General features: G+C 54.6%; 4 protein-coding genes across 4 annotated transcripts; 3 read left to right on the plus strand and 1 right to left on the minus strand.

The window, feature by feature from the left end:
* Positions 1 to 416: 416 nt before the first annotated feature.
* J4E90_002863 (uncharacterized protein) lies at positions 417 to 2735 on the plus strand (the record flags this gene model as incomplete). Its single annotated transcript, XM_051432439.1, has 5 exons — positions 417 to 528; positions 578 to 677; positions 727 to 2259; positions 2363 to 2446; positions 2501 to 2735. 5 exons carry the CDS (start codon positions 417 to 419, stop codon positions 2733 to 2735), a joined length of 2064 nt encoding a protein of 687 aa, XP_051293861.1.
* A 5799-nt stretch (positions 2736 to 8534) lies between these two features.
* Positions 8535 to 9861, plus strand: J4E90_002864 (uncharacterized protein; the record flags this gene model as incomplete). The annotated part of the gene is made up of 2 exons (XM_051432440.1): positions 8535 to 9012; positions 9062 to 9861. 2 exons carry the CDS (start codon positions 8535 to 8537, stop codon positions 9859 to 9861), a joined length of 1278 nt encoding a protein of 425 aa, XP_051293862.1.
* A 762-nt stretch (positions 9862 to 10623) lies between these two features.
* On the minus strand, positions 10624 to 15531 carry J4E90_002865 (uncharacterized protein; the record flags this gene model as incomplete). Its single annotated transcript, XM_051432441.1, has 2 exons — positions 10624 to 15384; positions 15523 to 15531. 2 exons carry the CDS (start codon positions 15529 to 15531, stop codon positions 10624 to 10626), a joined length of 4770 nt encoding a protein of 1589 aa, XP_051293863.1.
* A 3335-nt stretch (positions 15532 to 18866) lies between these two features.
* DYS1 (Deoxyhypusine synthase) lies at positions 18867 to 20142 on the plus strand (the record flags this gene model as incomplete). Its single annotated transcript, XM_051432442.1, has 2 exons — positions 18867 to 19079; positions 19282 to 20142. The coding sequence occupies 2 exons, from the start codon at positions 18867 to 18869 to the stop codon at positions 20140 to 20142; spliced, it is 1074 nt and encodes a 357-aa protein (XP_051293864.1).
* Between the last annotated feature and the right edge of the window lie 99 nt (positions 20143 to 20241).

Below are 20241 nucleotides of genomic sequence, written 5' to 3' on the forward strand. Positions count from 1 at the left end.
GCCGCGCTACCTGCACTGGCCAGGCCGCTGACTGGTGTGCGGAAATAGATCAATGTGAGACCACTAGCCTCCTGTTTCACACGCCCTCCGACACCTAAAGCTGCCGCTGCCCCCTCAGATTTGCGTTTCGTATCCCCCTCCCAGAGCTGTACCTTCTTGGTGAATTCTTGAGACTGCTATCTGAGGCAGGTTCCTCACGTTTTTATTATCCGCACCACCGTCGCGTTTTATTATCTATCCTTTTAAACATAGCCTGACACTCTTTCGTTTTCGATCCTGGCAGGTCCTCGTCGAGCCCTCCCTCGTGTTCCATCCAACCCCAAGAAGGGCCACCGCGTCTGACGTTCCCACTTCAAACACCTATACAGAGGAACGTGTTGCAGCGCACCATGTATCCATCCGCCCACCACCAGCAGATGCCGCCACCCCAGGCACGCTCTGTCGCGCCAGAGACTTTTCTATTAGACCAGGACGCCCAGCAAAGCCTCCCGCCGGACAGTGTCGTTGCCCTGCAGCAGGTCGACAACCGTACGTGCCCGCGCATTGACCGCCGTCCCGCATACTAACGCGCCTGCAGTCAAGTACTTCCTCATATCAGCGCCCGTTGACTGGCAACCCGACCAGTACATCCGCCGCTTCTTGCTACCCACAGGCGAATACGTCTCATGTGTTCTATGGTAAGCGCCGTGTTCTTCATTAATTCATGCAAAATCTCACAATCCGCAGGAACAACCTTTTCCACATCTCAGGCACAGACATCGTGCGATGCCTGTCATTCAGATTCCAGGCCTTTGGCCGCCCAGTCAAGAACTCGAAGAAGTTCGAAGAGGGCATATTCTCAGATCTGCGCAACCTGAAATCGGGCACAGATGCTTCCCTGGAAGAGCCCAAGAGCGCTTTCCTTGACTTCCTGTACAAGAACAACTGCATCCGAACACAGAAGAAGCAGAAGGTTTTCTACTGGTACAGCGTACCCCACGACAGGCTCTTCCTTGATGCCCTTGAGCGTGATCTCAAGCGCGAGAAGATGGGCCAAGAAGCGACCACCATGGCCGTCAGCGAACCCGCTCTTTCCTTCGAGTTTGATTCATCCCAGTCGCTCTTTGAGCAGCTCACCAAGGCGCAACAAACCAACTCATCGTCCTTCAACAACAACGTCCAGCCATCGTACCAGAGCACATCGCCCGACATGCAAAGAATGGACTCCATGCCCCCACCAACCATGGTCCCCGTACAGCAATCCATGCCTCAGATGCAGCAGCCAATGCAGCAACCAATGCACCACGAGGACCCCATGGCCCAGTACCACCAGCAAATGTCCATGCCACCTTCCATGCAGAACCCCGTTGTCAAGAGCCGGGAGCAGCGCGAGATGAGCCAGTCTTTCCAGTACGACCGCAACGGCATTCCTTTGTCCCAAGTTCACCAGCGCCACAGCTCCATGCCCGCATACATGGAGTACTCTCCTGCGCCGTCCTTCGTCTCTTCTCACTACGAGGACTACAGCACCCGCGGCATGTCTTTCGAGCCATTGACCCCACCTCAACACCAGATTGGTCTCGGTGCTGAGCCTGCTTACATTGCGAACGAGGACACTGGTCTCTACAGCGCTATCCCAGACCTTCCAGTTCCCAACACATTCAACCCTCTCATGAACATGCCACCATCAAACTTGATGGGCTCTGGCTACCCCGGCGTTTCCCGGCCATTTGCTCCTGGCAATGTCTACTCCGTGATTGAAGGCTCACCTACCTACAAGCAACGTAGGAGGCGTTCGTCCCTTTCCGCTGGTATCGCCGCTGCTGTCACCGCTTCCGGTGCAGGTGCTCACCAGGTTCACCGCCCAAGCGACCTGAGGCGATCAATGTCCAGCTCAGTCGTTCCCCTTGCTGAGGTTGATGAGTCAAACCACAACTCGCCCAACAGCACCAACGGTGCGAGCTACGCCCAGATGCCTGAGCAGAAGCCTCACATGGACATGTCCCGCCAGGGTACCCCACTCAACACTGTTGAGGAGAGCCCCGAGCCGCAGTCCGCTTCGCTGCATCACGACGATCTCAACACCCTGGTCAACGGCGAGCTCTTTGAGAGCCCTCTCCAGCACAGCGCGGTCGCTCGTACCGCTGGTGCAGGAGGACCAGTTTTCCGACGCGCCCGCAGTGCCACCATGATGGAAATCGGCCCGTACCCCCAGAAGTCGCACTCCTGCCCGATCCCCACCTGTGGTCGTCTCTTCAAGAGATTAGAACACCTCAAGAGGTAAGCGCTCGCAATTTCCCCATCTTGCTATTTTTGTACCACACGATCACTCGGGCCTCCACTTTATTTGTTGTTTTGCATAGACGCTGACCCTGGCGCTTAGACACGTACGCACCCACACACAAGAACGACCATACGTTTGCCCGTTGTGCAACAAGGCCTTCTCGCGCTCAGACAACCTTGCCCAGTATGTACCCTGTTTACCGCCCAACCAAAAATCATATACTAATTAATTCATTAGACATCGTCGCACACACGAGCCCCGCGCTGACGGCGAGCCGCTGAGTGACTACCAAGAAGAAGACGACCTCGAGGGCGAGGAAGACCACCTCCACTCGCTCGCGGATGAGCTTTCGCCTGAGTCCGGCAACGAGTACCTCGGTCTGTCGCACTCCATCAACGACATTCCTGGCCCAGGACTTGGTATGACCATGGCGCCACCACAACACAGCCTCATGGCCGGTAGCCACTACTGAGCATACCCTGTCACGACGTCACACATGTGAAATGAGCATTTCGGCGCAATCAATGGCGCAGCCATCTAGAAGGATACCAGTCTGCTGTTTTTCTTGTTCATCTTCTTGTCTTCGCGTTTAATCTCTTAGACCGGTGTCTGTTTTCCTCTGTCCGGCATACATTCACGATGTCCGCACTGCATTTGTTCTTGCTTTTTCTTTTCCAGCCTTCGGAGCTAGGAGATGGTGATACCACCGGATTTTGGCTTTTTGAGGGGTTGGCTGACGACACAACACTACGAACATGAGTACCCTTCTTTTTTTGTCTCATCGTTTCACGTTTTTCCCTTTTCTTCTTTCTTTTCCCTTGCGCTCCGATCTGTTTGCTCGTTGTCGTCGTCGTTCAGCGCTCTGTTGAATATATCCTTGGCGGCATGGCTTGCTTTGTTGCAAAAGTTGTTTGATGGTGGACTGGGACACCATTTGAAGCGTACGCATACGCATATCGTTCATACATCTCTCTCGGATATGCAGGTAGCTTGGTGGTTTGCGTCTTCCTCTTCATGAGGCGGCGTGTGTATAATATTGAAACTCAATGCAAAACGCATAACTGCACTTGTTGTCTTCGCATGCCATTGCTACCGTGACCTTTCGTATGCTTACTAGAATGACCAACACCCATACTTCGCATCCAGTTCGCGCACGCGTTATCTCATTACACTCAGAAACCAACACTCAGGATGAAACACCACCCCATCCCATCACACATGTAAATCCCAAGAGACATACGATCAACACATCAAGAACATCATATCACAGCACATAACCATCATACCAACACCCCCCCCCCCCTCACACAAATCACGCACCTCAGCAACCCGTCATACCAACACTCCACCCTTCGGTCTCACGTGCCCCATCCCCCTGCTCAAACAACCATCTCACCTCCCCCCGCCGCAATCCTTACGTCACATATGGCCAGCGCGCTTGTTTCAGAAGCGACTACGCCGTGTTATTACACATCACCTCCCTCGCGGGCACGGTCTAGATTTGGGAATGGAACTGGGGGTGCGGAAGTCGGTGCTGTGGGTCCGACTGTGCCTCAGTTGGCTGGACTTGAGTGTGGCACGGTTGCGTGCGGGTTTGCGGGATGGAGACCGCGTCGGAGTCGGAGGAGGGTGTCGGAGGGAGGAGGGCGGTGGGAGGTGGAGGTGGAGGTGGAGTAAGGGTGGACGCCACATTGATCTACACACGCGGTGTGTGGACTTGCTGGTTTGAGGGAACGGTGTCTGTGCGTGGGGAGGGTGGATGGGTGGGGATGGGAATGTAGGTGGTAGACTTTTGGACGATAGACACGTGAAGTGTGGGGCTGTGCCCAAGGTCTTTTTGCAACTGCAGTGCGAGGCGAGCGTTGTAGTACGTTAGCTTTTTGGGGATCAGTGGAAGGCGAGCGTTGTAGATCATGAGGCTGTGGATGGGTGGAGTTGGGGGTCATGGTGGTGTGAGCGGTTGGCTTGTCGATGCCGGCTTGAAGGCTTCGGGGAGGCTGCGGTAGCGAGATCAATTGCCATTCAGCCACTTCTGAATCCTTTTTTGCTATGTCCTTTGACCACTGTCACTAATGCATACTTGCTACTTGGGGGTGGTAATCTGGTATTTGGAAATGGGCGGAATGTGAAGTTCTGATGGCACGGAGTGTCCACTGGCCGTTGCCTTGATGGGTTGGAGGGGTGGGAAATGGTACTCTTCGCTAATCGGCGATCTGAAGTTGTTTTATCTCACGGTTGGGCAGGTACCTTGCGCCAAAAAGCCGTCATGGGAGCACCCGTTCGGAGGGCTGCCGATTGGTACCTCTCGCTTATGGCTTGAACTATGTGCCAGCATGTCGTACGATTATGTGGTATGTGGTGGGAAGAAAAAAATCAGGGTGCATGTGTAGCTTCGCGCTAGAAAGCTCGAAGAAGTATCCCTGGGCCTGCTCGTGTGGGTGCTTTTTACGGGTGCGTCTCGCCATGTGTAGGCATACTTTGCGGTACGCTTACGGGAGCGGCGTGTCCAAGCACCATGTTTTCTCTTTCCGGGACTTTGTGTCGCCGGCTGTAGGGGTGCAATGTGTGTGCGTTCAGGAGAATTACGCGCGGTCTGTGAGTGGTTGTGTGGGAGATGATGTTGTGGCTGTAGCTTGCCGTCGCCGAAGGCAGGGTAATTTGCTTGTAATTGTTCTTTTTGACGTAGCGATGTTACCTCGAGTCAGGGAATACACATGCGGCTGTTTCCTGAGTAGCCTCTTTGTCTACTTTCGGGGCGTCAAGTAGCCGACGCATCGTCCATGTTCAAGGGTGGCGGAAAGTTAGTAGGTCGCCACAAGAGGACGCGCCTAGTTCGCGGTGCTTTGGCCGGACCGGAAACATCAAGTTGACGGTGTAATGTTGAAGTTGGCCTGAAGTGGAGACAGTGTCGTGATAGTGGTCGCTCCGTGGTTGCGCGCTGTGGAAGATGCGCTAACACAAAAGTCGTTAGTACGTGGTGCGCCTGGCGTCAACTGGTGTTCCACCACCTTTTCCCTTCCATCGCGCATGCACACTCCGCGAACCTCAACAGTGAACGCCATTTACCGTCGATCCAATACGAGCTTTTTGTTATCCTGGCATACACATACCTCCAGTGTGTAAATGTCATGATGGAAAAACCTGATTCATCCTCGGCCGCGCAGATGAAGCGGACCAGGCCACCCATACTGTACGTGACTATCTCGGGCGAGTGAATCTTTCAATACTCCATATTTATATAGAATTTCTTCAACTCAATCAGCAGTTGTGCGTGATAGTAGACTAAATTTGATGACAAGATCCCGGGACCAGACCTTCGTAACGATCAGCACCAGTGATGCCGACACGTACGAGGGGAAGCAGATATACCTGCTGCACAGAGAACTGCTATGCTCTCATTCTCCTTATTTTGCTGGTGCATTTAAGGGAGGGTTTCGTGAATCTGAAGACAAATCGATCCATCTTCAGGATGTATCGGCCTCGACGATGAGGCTATTTCAATTTTGGCTGTTAAAACAGTCCACCATCTGGTTAGCTGACTACATCGTTGACGACGATGACGACTCAAACAAAGTGGCGACAGATGAACAAGGTAGATCGCTCGGCATCTTGTAGGGTTTCGATCTTACCAAGTGACTAACGAATGTATAGCCGACGCTAAACTTGCGCCTTCCGCGCCCATATCAGAGCCGCGCCCAAGTTCGTCGAAACCTGCTGAATGGGTAACAAGAGAAGGTGAGATCATTTCTTGACCGGTTCCATAGAAGCTAATCCAAGAAGAGTTTCTGTTTCAAAGGAGGCACCCATATCTGAAAATACTGCTCGGTCTATACGCTTTCGCCGACAAATATGATACGCCACTGCTGCGACAGGATGTTATGACACTGCTGGTGGAACTCACGACTCACAATCGGCAAAACAGCGGTGTCAAACATGAGTGGTCATGGTCCTTGATCAGGACACTCTACGATGCTCTGCCCTCTACTTGCCCGCTTTGTCAGTACGTTGTCAAAACACGAGCGGCATATCAATGGCCCTCCCAAATGACCAAGAAAAAATACGAGAAATACCCACAATCGTTTTTGATTGATCTTTTGATAATAGCCATCCCAATGAAAGGCCCCTCAACCCTACGAAATCTTAAGGAAGAACTCTCTGACTCTTGCAACTTCCACGAGCATAAAGACGATAAAAAAGCGATCGCGGTCTGCAAGATGAGACAGCAGAAAGAAGGACCCTGGTTCGCTAGCTTTCTGCGAGCATGCATGAGCGAGGTTTACGATATGGAGGAGGCAATGCTGGAGGCAAAATCACATGCGCAGGCCCAGGAAAAACCTGAGCATATGACTGACATGCCAGAAAAGAATGATCATGCAGCGATGCCCTTCTCTGCCGGTGTTGGACTGCCCTCAAACTCGACCTTCTCATTCACAATTTCACGAGGAGTGGATGCTGGTTCAGAAATGGGGCCACCCGTAAGCAATTGGGAAGATGTGGAAGCATACGATGATTATGAGATCTTGCTCCACGGTGGCTAAGCTGAGACTGTCGTCATCTCACGCGTCGACCCGTCTCCATAGGCCTGCTCTTACCTGGGTATATGAGTCGAGACCTTAACAAATCCATGTGAGGGTATTGACACCAGTCTGAACGACTACCGAGCTGCAATGTATTGGCCTTCTGCTCATGATCAATACTAGAACAGATGTTGCATGCGAAGATGGCAATAGGGCCGAAGACGCGTCGAAGTCGCGCTAGTCTCAAATAGTGGCACGCGTTAAGCTTCAACACTTCCCGAGGTGCCCCGAAATCTCTGTTCAGCTCGTAACATCAGCACCTGTACCCAAACTATCCCTTCAGTCACAGCTCAATTCCCATATCTCTCCCCAAAGCTCCCGAGCGAGACTGGATCAATTCGCTGGCCCTTTTCAAAGTCACCATAATAACCATGGAAAATGCTGCTAAGAGACCAGCCGAAGCCCAACTGACCAGCCACAAGTCCAAACGTCCGACATTCTCGTGAGTCTCATCCAATCCAGCAAGCTCTAACCCGAATCATAACTATTGACCTCTCGATTGGTCAACCAAACTGATCCGTACCGATAGCACGATAAGCCAAGCGCACGTCACTGTTCGCCTTGACCTTGATGACATTGTCGTCACAGTTCACAAAGATATCGCATGTTTCTACTCAGGATATTTTCGCAAAGCATTTGGGGGTCCCCTCCTCGAAACAGAGGTGTGGTCAATAAGTTTGCCTGATACCAGGGCAGACATATTCCGCCTGTATCAGGATTGGCTATACGCGCAAGCCACACGGCATGAGAACTCTACCTCAATCGACTCTACGGAGAATGCGAGGTATAGTAAGCCTAACAGCAACCCTGACTGGCTGGTTCCAAGAAGTACATTACTGCGCTACTTGCTGCTGCCCTTTACATGCTAATAGCATCACAGATTACCGCCAGGAAACAGCAATTTCAGCTTTCTACGGCGACGTATTCCTCCGCTTGTATGTCTTTGCAGAAGTTTATGACGTGCCGCTGTTGAGGCAGGACATTATGACCTTGATGGTTGACCTTGAAAGACCCACGGGTATTCTGTGTCAGAAGATCGACAGAGACGCCTTGGACAAATCTCTGCTCTCGAATTCACCGTTCCGAATCTTCTTGCTAAAGTGGATGGCCTTCGTCTTCGTCGGTTATCCGTTGAACACCACGACTGCAGCAGACATCAGAAAATGCTTCTCTCATGATTGGCTTGCCGAAGTGATGTGGATTATAGCCTCCCAACCAAAAGATCCACATCTACGTGAGCGTTTGTATGACGATGTAAAGGATAGTTGCGCATTTCACAAGCACCAGAACGATTGGGAGAAGATTCTGTGTCGACGACATCAAGCCTTTGACACCCAGTTCTACACCAACTTTCTGCGCAATATATTCAATCTCGTATCCGATCTCGATAAAGAATACGGAAGTCCGGAAACAAAGAAAAAGAGAGAAAAGGCGAAAGCCGGGGAACAGATCAGGGTGAAGCTAGAAGAAGACACACAGTCCTCGGGGTTTGAAAGCGCCGAGGAAAATTTGGGTGTAGAAGAGTGAACCGTAGATGTTCCTCTGACCAAGCACGGACTCAAGCTTCGTTGGTAGCCTACCGGCGACCCACGCAATCCGCTCTACCACTCTGCAACACCCCTTCGTGGACATCTTCCACGTACTATCTGCTGGACAAATCGTAGCCTGTCTCGATACCCATCACTCTAAGATACATGGCGACATTCGCCCCTCCCGCCCGCTTCGGCGACTTCATCTACTCATCCGTCCTCTACGCAGACCCTGGCAACGGAAACCACCACGGACGCGCGAGTGTCGCCGAACTTGCGGCTCTCCTCCGCCCGGAAGCCCCCAATCTCTATAGCAAGGGCCGGAAGCCTGAAGTCGCGACACCAGCGAAAGACCAGGTGTGGCATTTCTACTCCGCCCAACTCATTCACTATGGACTACCGGTCACCAAGGACAAGAATGCGGCGAAAGTGCGACTCCTGAATGCTATGAACCAGTTCAAACTTGAGGTACCAGCATGGGTTTTGAAGGTCGAGAGCGAACTGAAGGCTGAATGGGAGGCGGAGAACCGGAAATTGAAGAAGAATGGTGGTGCAGTGAGCAAGCAGGCGCCTAAGTCGAGGGCTACTAGCAAGCTAGGTCTTGGAAGCTCTCATGGTGTAAATGGCGGTGTCAACGTCACTGGTAGGCTTAAAGACCCCTGATATTTGACGCTGCTAATCCTATCTCGTAGTCAATCTGGCCTTGGGAGGTGCATCGCTCAGCCAGTATATGGACGCGCAGCAGGCGAGCAACAACATCCCAAGGAAGCCAGCGCCAGCCAAACGCAAGCGCGCTGGTAGTACCGTCTCTAGCCCGGTAGCGACACCACAAAAAGTTGCGAGAGTCAAGAAAGAGCCAGCGCCAAAGAAAGCACCCATCAAGAAGGAGCCTACCGCCAGGCGATCTGTTCCCAATATCAAGAAAGAGAGCCGCGTCTCTGCGGCGCCATCGACACCCTCACGGTCCCGCATCAAGCAAGAGCAGTACCAGCCCAGCCCCGACCGAATGTACCCATCACCCCACATCAAGACCGACCCCTACCCGAACTACTACCAACCCTCGCCACCCCTCCTCCTCAGCGGTACCTACTCCATCTCCTGCGCAACCGCCAGCTCCATCTTCAACGACTACAACTTCGACCTCACACTCGCCCGCGACCCCTCCCGCGGTATTTGGTGGGCGACTTTCCGCTGGGGCGCTTGGGACGGTATCATCCAGATGAACCCCGGCCCCGGCGACTCCGATAGTTTAGGTCAACCCTGTTCGCTTGGCTGGCGTCTTCGCGATCTGGAGACTGGACAACTGACGTTTGGTCGCAAGTGTACGGGTTACATGACGTTCTCTGGTGATGGGTCGATGGAAGGGTGTTTGTATGAGGTACCTGGTGTTGGGTCGTTGGAGTTTGAGGGTATGAGGGTCTCTGGTGGGAGCTTGGAGGACGATCTTAAGGGGGAGTGGGATGGGTTCGTGGTAGAGGCTTATCGGCGTTGAGGCTGATGCAGGCGTGAGTAACGACTAATCGCACGAGATGCCCGTCATTATGGAGACTCAACAGCTTGTCTTCTGCGCTAGGAATTGCAGTGCACTGGTTCGCCTATTCTTGGCTTGTTGCCTACTCTTACCAACATTGAGAAGATAGGCCAAGGGCGAAGTGGCGTATGTCGTCAGCACAGTAGCGTTCAATCTCTATTGGTGTGTTCCCACGGAGGGCGATCGAAAAGACGTCTACCCATCTGCGCTACAGATTGCAATGCACGTTGTGGAATGTGCACGATTGGCTAGCATAGCTACGTGTCCAGAAGAGTGTACGCCTCGTATCATCCCACTGTTGTTCACATGTCCTGACCTCGGCTTTGGTGTAAAGCGTCCTACTCAGCCTTGAGCACGGCATATCTCACTTCACCAGCAGCAGCACCCAATAGAAAGTCAATTTCATTCAGAACATTTCGCAATTAGCTCGACAGCTACGTATAATACACTACAAGTTTCTACAAGAAAGGTCCAAAAGCCATCTCTTTCTGCTCTTCCAAACCACTCGCTCTGGTATAACAAAAACTAAACAGGCAGGACAAGCACCACCCAACGCCAAAGGCAAGACTACCGCGCGGCATGACTGTCATCCTTTCTCTTAAACATGAACAAGTAAAGCGTCAAGAAACATGACGCCGGGAACGCTGAAGCTATCTACTGGGACACAAAAGAAATCATATGCGTAGAGCATGTAATATCCGAAACGTCAATCGAGCTGACCCCCTAGCGTTGCCATGGACCACGGTCCTGCGGATGCCGTACTCCGCTCGTCCAGTCCATAGGTCCTGTGGGTGGTCGAGGGTCGTGGATTGATCCTGGCCCTGAACTGGGTTGTGGTGGCGGTGGACCCCTCATATCTTGTCTTCCTCGCATGATGCTGTCCCTGTAGTGCGCATCTCGTGCATCGCGTTCGCGCATCTCACGTTCTCTTGAGTTTTGTTCAGCTTCTCTTCGCATATGCTCTTCTCGATTCATCGCTGCCTGGTGTTGAGCTTGAGCTTGGGCTTGCTCCTCGCGGATACGGTCCGTCATGCTGCGATCACGAGGATTGCGCATGAAGTGATGTTGTGGTTCCTCGGGAGGGCGCTGACCATAAAGAGAGTGGTTTGCTACCCCGAGAGACGAGTGCGGAGGATGCTGCAAAGGTGGAGGCTGGCCGTGCTCCGGCCTAGAAAGCGGAGTCTGTGAGCGTTGCGAGAGGTATCCCCGATCTTGGGGTTGGTATCGCAGATCTTCGTGCATTGGAGGACCTGGCGCACGTAGCGTGGGGTTGGAAAGCTGTTCACGTAGATAGTCGGCCCTTTGAGACAACTCACGGCTGGTGTCGCGATCCGAGTGACGAGGATCAAAATCGTGGGCCTCACGAGGATCGCGAGGACGATAAGGCTCCGTCAGTCTACTCAATCCTTGAAAAGGGTGGGCTGGATGCTCGTTGGGCGTTTGTGGGTTCGAGTACGATAGGTTTGCGTTTGAGGCCTGCGAATGGTCGTTACGTCCGGATGAGTCCCTCTGCTGCTGTGCTATGTGGCTTGTCGACAGGTGCGGACTTGGCCGCATTCCCATAGGTCCAGGTGGCGGGACACCACTGCCCGGCGGATCAACTTGGGCGTATGGGTTCGGCTGCAGAATCTGCGATGATGCACTCAGTGCTTGCGCATGCTGTGCTGCAGTGGTGCTCGGAACACCATGTCGAGGCAACGACCCAGGCGGCCCACTCACGCTCGACGTGCGCGAATGCGGATTTGGAGAGTTGTTGAAGCCGGCAAGAGGTGGCGGTGTCGGATTTTGACGTGGAGTGTTATGCTGGGAGAAGACAGAACGATGAGTGCTGAACATCCTATCGTTGACGTTGGGCGGCTGAGGCAGGCCGGTCGGTGTTGAAGAAAGCGACGTGATTTGTGGAGTCTGAGACAATCCTCGGTGGAACGGCTGCTGGGCTTGCCAAGTATCGCGCAGACTTGGCCTACTTACTGATGGCTTGTCCTCAGTCAAGTCGATTGGCCTGTTTGACGTTGCGTTTGCAAGTGAAGACTGCTGAGCATACGAGGCTGGACGGGTATACGGAGATTGAGCAGCCATAGAATCTTCGTAGAGCGGACGTCTTGACGATGACGAGTAGCTTTGCGTCGTGGGAGGAGGCGCGATTGGTGCTGATTGCAGAGGTGTAGAGGTATGCGATGGCGGACCTTGTTCGCTTGGCTTCTTGCGTCTGGGCTCCTCAGGATCGGTGTCATTCAGCAAGGACATCAAGTTAGACTTGCGTGGTTCGACAGCTGGCTTTGTTACTGCAGGTGGAGGTGTGTTTTGCATAGGTGGTGGGCCGCGCTGAGGATGCTGTAATTGAGTGTGAAGCATCGCTTGGGGTTGAGCTGGGGGAAGGCTAACTGGAGGAGGATTCCTAGGCTCTTCTTTGACAGGCGGTGTAAGAATGGTCGACCGTGGCGGCAGCTGTTGCGCACTGTGGCTAGTACTATGACTCGGAGAATACACATCGGCCACCGTTTGGCTGAGCGATTGCGCTTGCGATGAGTGTCGAGAGTGCGAGAACGGCAACGGACGATGTTCTGGTGATCTCAGCCCAGAGTTCGAACGTACTGGCGGCATGATCGGCGGTGCACCACCGGGAGCAAAAGGTCTATGCTGTGACATCTCCTGTGAGATGCGACGTGTGTGTTCATGAAACCGGCGCTGAGCCTCCTGCTCCTGCTGAACTTCAGGTCTACCCGCAACGTCTCGCTCCTGAAAGTGAAGTCCACGATAGAGAGGCGAGTGGTGTTGCTCTTGAACGCGAGGCTGTGGAGGCGCATGTTGTTGCAATGGCCGGTGTGCCTGTTGGTTGCCTGCAGGTTGTGAAGGTGGCCGGGACTCGAAACGTGGAGGTAGGTCTTCGGAAAAGTATCCAGCTCGTGGCCCTTGCGGCTGCGACTTATGCTGCGACATGGAGTGTTGGTGATGATGCTGCGGTGGTGCACGCTGAGGGGGAGCGGGCGGCGACTGCTGTGGTGGTATCGAGGGTACAGACGCCAGGCTAGTCTCTGGTAGGGCAGAATATCCGGACGGAGGCACCATGGGCTTGCTCTGCACAGGTGCTTGGGCGATAGTGGAGAATCTCGAAGAAGGAGTTGAATGCGGAGGAGATAATTTGGGGTGCACAAGCGGGTTCGGAGGCGGAGACCCATGTTCAGGCGTAGGTGCGATGGGGCGGATAGGTCCCGCTTGTGTGCTCTCGTATCGTCTCTTAGGTGCTGGAGTCGGTGTTGGCGGTGGACCTAGATCATCACCTCGTTCCCTCCGAGCATCTGCCTCTTTTGCTGTCTGCTCCAAGTCTAGTTTGCCACTTTCGACAAGACGCAGATACTGGTTCTTGATCATAGTGTGCGTCTTGGTGCCCATATGGTTTGCAATTGCGATCCAGTCCGTGCCAAAGTGTGCAACATTCTTATCGAAGTCTTGTAACTCGGAGACGGACCAGTAGCTAGACGGGCCAGGTCTCGCACCAGCCTGTGTCTTCGGTCGATCCATAAGACTGCCAGGCAGGCCAGAAAGCTGCTGCAAATCACCGGCCAGCATCATCTGATCCTCCATAGGGATAAGTGGCATGGGTATGGACATATCATTCATGGGCCGCTTGCCAAGGTCGTCCTCCATCTTGACTCCCATGTTCTTGTCCTTACGATCGACCTTGACAGGTGAGCCTATAGGAACGGCCGCGAGTGGCGTATTCTTCGCCTTCCGGCCAACCTTGTCCTTCGCCGGTTTTCCACGCCGCATGGCCTTTTCTTGCGTGTCGTCGGCGTCGGTTTGCCTGCGTGCTCGGCCTGGTATGGGCATTCCTGTGATCGGGTCGAACTCAGTTTCGGTTGGGCCAAATTTGGGTGCCGCATGGCGTCGAGGTCGCCCAGTCTCAGTGACTGGTAAGGGCAAACCGTCCTCTCCTGGTCCTTCGGGCCGGTCCATGTTGGCGATAGCTCCACGACCACGACCAACGGCTCCACCACGCTTCCTGGGAGCCCGAGCTTTGCGGAGTTTACCCTTGTATTCTCTGCCCCATTTGGTAGCGTAGTAATGATTGATACAATCCTTGTAGGTACGTTCGGTTCCAACTTCTTTGTAAAGAACTTCGGCCAGCTTACCCCACTTCTTTGCGTATTGATCCTTGTAGTTATGTACCATGACCCTGTGTTCCTCGGGGGTGAAGTCATCCTCTGGCGGCTCATAGTGAAACACAAAGATTCCTTGACCGGGTTCGCGTTGGAAGTTAGTGTCGATGAATCTTCTACGCTGAGCCTCTGCCTCGGTAAGTTCCAATGGTAGATCGGCTTCCTTCTCCGGATCAGCCATGGCTTTGCGTGGCTCTTTGTCTTTCTTCCCTAGCTTTTCCTCTTCCGCAGTCTTTAAAGACTCTTTGATGACAGCTTCCAGATCAAGCTCAGTAGCCCATCGACTCGCGTGGCTCCTCCGGCCTGTAGGAGCGAGCGACCCATCCAGAATCCCTGTCATTGCAGCATTTTGTACATCGGGAGTGACAGCCTTCAGTGTTGGTTCGGCTGACGGCTGTCTATCCTGATCGTCTTGATCGCGCTCTTCGTCCAAGGGACGGATGGACACACGCCACGCTCTATACGCAGCTGCGTATCGTTCGAGAATCTGATCAGTGTTAAGCTCAGGCTCGATGCTCTTGCGTAGTTTGCTTCGAATGGCGTTCATGATATCGTCAGATAGGTTTGGTCGGTCTTGCCCAATGTCCGATAGAGGCGTTGGCGGGCCTGAGCCTAGATAGGGCAACGAACTGAGGTCGGGTAAAGTTTCCTGCTCTGCAGAGGTCTCACGTCGTAGGCGAAGCGCCATCGTTGCGGGCGCAGCCGACCTCTCTTCAGTCTCCTCTTTGTCTTCCATCTCGACATCCTCGGACTCTTCCGCCTTAGGTGTCGGTAGATCTGCCGTGATACTCTCTGGAGCGGGTTGAGTAGTGGCTGGTTCCACAGGACGTGCTTGCACAGGTGAAAGATGTGACTCTTCCTGCTCCTGGGGAAAGGGTGTGCTTGTCTCTTCGACGGACACCACATCTGGCTGTGTCTGAGGAAGATGCTCGACATTGAGGCATGACAGCAGAACAATCTCCTGCAAGGGGGTTGTAGCGCGCAAATGCGGAGCACTCAGATCGACCCGTTTGGCCTCTAGACGTGCTCGCTCTCGGTTGTATTTCGCCTCAGACTCAGCGAAGTCATCCTCGTCAAGATCAAGATCATCGTCAGAGTCTTGCAGAGCTTCCGGGGCGGACGACGCAGCCGACATGGGTGGCTTGGCCATTCGAGGTGACGCTTCTGCCATGACGACATCAGAGTGTCGCCTAGTCTCGATCGGAGTAGGTTTAGGTGAGGGAACTACAGGACGCTCTGCGGATACCGCACGTTCTCTCGGTTTTTCGATGTCGGTTTGAATGCGTGAAAATGATGGCGATACTGATTTTGCTTGCGAATTACGCTGGATCTGTGTAGCAGAGACGCTATGCTCGAGTCGAGGGGCTTTAGGGGCAGTACCGAATGGTCGTTCACGATCCTCAGCCGGGAATTCGCGCTTGGTTGGCACCGACGGTCGGCTAGAATTGAATCCAGGCCGTACCCATTGCATGCTCTTAGGGCCGCCGCTCAATGGGCCTCTAGCGGGAGGGAAGCCAGGCCTGTCCGATTGCGGATAGGATGAAAGTGGCCTAGGAGCCATCGGAGTGCGGTCAGCTTTGGGGCCCGTAGGTATATTCGCTGGTAAGCTTTGCGGGGATGTGTTGATCGTAGAGCCTACTCCGCCACCATTACGCGGACCAAACCCTGAAGGATTCGCACTGGGAGATGCATCTCGAGGAGTGTACTGTGGTAGAGTTGCCCTTGAGAACGATGGAGATACGTTGACTCGTGCCGCTTGAGGAGCTGTAGGTGGTGCACGCGGTCGTGCAGCAGGACCTTGTGGAGGCGACTTCGCAACACCTGATGGCGCAGTAGGAGCGGTTAGTGGAGCTGATGGTGCCATGGTGGGAAGTTTAGGAGGCGCAGCCATTTGGGGCGAGATCGGGACCTTGACAGTCACATTGTCTGAGCCTGGTACATCAGTGGCCTGAGATGGAACAACAGTAGGAGGAATAGAAGGTGGTTCCATACGTGTTGGAGCCGGATGGGACACTCTGCTTTCTTGCTTTGGCACCTCTCCAAGCAGTGGACGATCCGGCGCCCGATCAGCTTTTGGCCCAGTGGGTGGTAGTGTCGAGAGGCCTGGGGGAATGGTTGCCTTTGGTGCAGTCGGGATTACTGCCGCCTTCACAGGAGTAACAGGAGCAGCGGGTGTGGCAGGACCGACAGAGGTGTTAGTAGTGGAAGCAGGAGTAGGCTGAGCAGGCTTCGGTGGTGCTACTGTCGAAACGCTTGGCTTGTTGTCAGAGATGGGCGCCCTCCAAACATTGGACCCACCGAAGGCTGGAATGGAAGCAGGAGGCGATGAAGCACGCGGAGCGTACCTCTCCCTGGACGCTTCAGCGCGGCTGGCCAGGAGAGCCTCGTCTTTCCCTGGCTCCCGCCGAGGATCCTTGGCAGAGAGAGGATCGATAGCAACAGAAGATCGTCTTGAGTAAGTATCTCCCTGAGGCCCTAGCCTGTCGGACGGAGAGGCGTGGTGAGATGAGTGCGGGGTTGGCCCCGTAGGCGTACCAGGTAGATGCCTCAGATCAGAAGGGCCCGGACCTCGGTGTGTGTCCAACGCCCGTAGTCCTGGTTTCGCAGCACCTGCTGGGCCGATGTAGGAGTCGTACTCTCTGGGGAACCTTCGATCGTCACGTTCTCTCCTGTCGAAATCGCGATCTTCCCGAATGTCTCGCTCCTGGCGCCTTGGGGGTGTCCGACTCCGCGGCCGATATGTCCGTTCCGGAATGCGATCACGTGAGTCGTGGTGTCTTTCCCGGTCATCGTTGTGGAAGTTTCGACCGCGCCCAGAAAACCCGCCTCGTCCGCGGCCAATGCCTCCGCCACGATACGATGAAGCTGTACCGGGGAGTGGGGGGTCAGAGTAGGTGGAACCAGCTGAAGGGGGGCCGTCTCGTGAGTTTCGTCGTGCGCGATTGACATCCAAATCTCGCGGTACAAAGTCCCTCTGATCGCGCGGATCTCTCGAGTCCCGGATAGGTGAGCGCCTTGGTGGGGTCGGCCGTCGCTCGCGTCGATCAAAGTCGCGGTCTCGGTCACGATCTGCCCTCCAGGAATTTTGGGAGTTGTGTGGAAACCCAGGACCGCTGCTTAATGGTGGCGCAGTACGTAGTGGTGTAGCTTCACCTCGGCCAGCAAATCCTCGGCCTCTATCATCGCGTGGCGCTGCAGATGCACTTGATGGTGGACCCACTGGCGGGCCACGTGGCGCATCGGAAAGAGATTTTGGACCTTTCGGAACTTCTCTTGAGAAGCCGCCAGGCTCTGCATTTGGTCTAAAGGTTTCGTTACCCCTTGGGGGGTAACCGCTACTAAAGTTGGATGGTCTTCGATCTCGATCCCGGTAGGGCGGCGACCTGTCGCGGGGATATCTGCCGTTCTCCGGATACCGTGAAGCAGACATGTTGGTGGTTGCTTACTGTACAAAGAACTTGCGATTGCGGCATGGGCACAGGTAAAGGTCGTATGTCAAAGCGGGTTGGAAATCTCGGTCGTAAGCGCAGGCCCGGATCGCGTGCAGTGGTCGTAGCAAACGGATGGTGCAGAAAAGAAAAAGGGTTCCTTTGATGTACCGTTGTGTGTAATCTCAAGAGTGATCGCGCGATTGGCCGGCGAATTGTTGTGTCCCAGGTTAACGTCAACCACAGGGTGTCAGTCGAGGTTCGTGTTTGCAAGCCGTGGTAGACGAGGCGCTAGCGGCAAGGCCCGTGCTTCGAAACCAGGGAATTAGGGAAAGCGCCAAACCCCGATCCGTGGTGGAACAGGTGCAGCTGCTCGGCGCCGGGAGCTGAGATTCGATCTGCTATTGTCGCCTTTACGCCCAAAACGCCCGTTTCGTGCCGCAAACGCGTCAAACTGGCCCTGGAGGTCAGGCAAAGTCGTCTGGAGATAGTGGAGAGTGTGAGAAGCGCGCAGCGGTCAACAAAGGCAGTCTGGCGCCGTGTTGAAGATGCTCTGCAGCCCGTCGACGTGGCGCTGGGTCTCTTTGTGAGGGAGGCCTGGGCACGTGAGGCAGCACCTTGTCGATGCTGGGAACGAAGAATGGAGTGGCTCTTTAGCCACGCTGTGCGCCGCTAGGCCGTGGCACCATAGTGTCGTGGAGAGGGTCGTTGTCGCAAGGTAGGTGTGATGATGAGAAAGGGAACGTCGAGGAGACCAGAACACGAACGAAGCACTGACACACCCAGCCATGACGGATGCCTGCAAGTCAAAATGGACGCCCCGGCTGGCCTGCAACGGCCTAGCGAGGGGAATCCATCCAGACATGACAGCCGGTCTCTGATTGGTCCGCAGTTGGACATTTCGATTATCTGCAGGGGTGGGCAGCCGCTGGTTTTGCTTCAGATTCCAGCCCTGGCTCCACTAGGGGATTTGGTGACGATCCCAGCCCGGGCCCCTTCACCAACACGGACAGACACCGCTGCACGGCAGATGCTGGACACGATGCACGCCTGGAGGACCGGCTGGAGTATTGTGCGATGATGCGACACCGTGGCCCTCCCACACGTTGATGACAAAAGGACTGGCAGTCTCCTTAGCTGGATCGACCCGAGAACTAGCCTCACACGAGCAGGGATTAGACTGCCATGCCTTAGCTCCAATCCACGGGTGCCCAGGTGTGGGGGCTTCTTTTTCCTCAAAATCTGCCGCCGCACCGACTCACAAATAGCACAGTACGAGAGTTGCAACCGTCCAGAGTACGTCGAGCAGCCCGACGACGCGCCAGAACATCGCGACAGCGCCGCTGCAGCGACTGCCCACCCGAGATTGCCCACGGCCATGGCTAGCAACTCTTCGGCCCCTACCGGCGCCACTGATGCAGTCTTGAAGCCATCCGAGCCCGTGCCTGAGGGTGCGCAAGAGGTACAGGGCATCGACTTCAACCAGTATGCGTCGCGCAGCATCACCGTCGAGGAGCTGGTAGGCGGCTATGCCAACATGGGCTTCCAGGCGACTTCGGTGGGAGAGGCTGTACGCATCATCAACGACATGGTGAGTTGCTTCTGCCCGGAATATCCGAATGCGCGTGCTGCGCCGCTGCGGCGTGTCAGCGTCAAGTGCGGAGACAGCACTTGCGTATGCCGGGAATCTCCCGTCCGTGCGCAGTCCCGAAAGGCGAAACATTTAGCCTGATTTGGCGACGCGACACCACCACCGCATCGAGAAGCTTGGGTTCGCTGCTAACAGATGACAGCGCGCATGGAGAGATCCTGAGACCAAGGAGCCCACGACGATATTCCTTGGGTACACGTCAAATCTGATATCCTCGGGTCTGCGCGAGACGCTGCGGTACCTGGTCCAGCACAAACACGTTTCTGCCATCGTGACGACTGCAGGCGGCGTCGAAGAGGACTTCATCAAATGCCTCGCGCCGACATACCTCGGCGCTTTCTCCACCCCCGGGGCTGGACTGCGCCAAAAGGGCATGAACCGCATCGGCAATCTTGTCGTGCCTAACAGCAACTACTGCGCGTTCGAGGACTGGGTAGTGCCGATCCTGGACAGGATGCTGGAGGAGCAGGAAGCGAGCAAGAAAACGGACGAGCCATTGTACTGGACGCCTAGCAAGGTTATCCATCGTCTAGGCAAGGAAATCAACGACGAGCGATCGGTCTACTACTGGGCGTGGAAGAACGACATCCCAGTCTTCTGCCCGGCACTGACAGACGGAAGCCTGGGCGACATGCTGTACTTCCACACATTCAAGTCATCACCAGAGCAGCTGCGCGTCGATATTGTAGAGGACATTAGAAGGATAAACACAATCGCCGTGAGAGCGAAGAGGACGGGCATGATTGTCCTGGGCGGAGGACTGGTGAAGCATCACATCGCCAATGCGAACCTGATGCGCAACGGAGCCGACAGCGCGGTGTACATCAACACTGCGCAAGAATTTGACGGGAGTGATGCAGGCGCACGGCCAGACGAAGCTGTCAGCTGGGGAAAGATTAAGCTAGACGGAGATAGCGTGAAGGTGTACGCAGAGGCGACGGTGGTGTTTCCGCTCATTGTTGCGGCCACTTTCGCACGGGTCCAAAGGTCGCAAGGGCAATAACAACAGGCGCTATACGCTATGCAGCACTCCAATAGCTCGTGCAATAAAGACCATGTTGTTGATTGACCGAAATAAGTGGGCTGGCATGTAAGGACGACT

This window comes from Alternaria incomplexa (genome assembly GCF_024043165.1).
Source record: "Alternaria incomplexa strain BMP 0042 chromosome Unknown scaffold_3, whole genome shotgun sequence".
Classification (NCBI taxonomy): Eukaryota; Fungi; Ascomycota; class Dothideomycetes; order Pleosporales; family Pleosporaceae; genus Alternaria; species Alternaria incomplexa.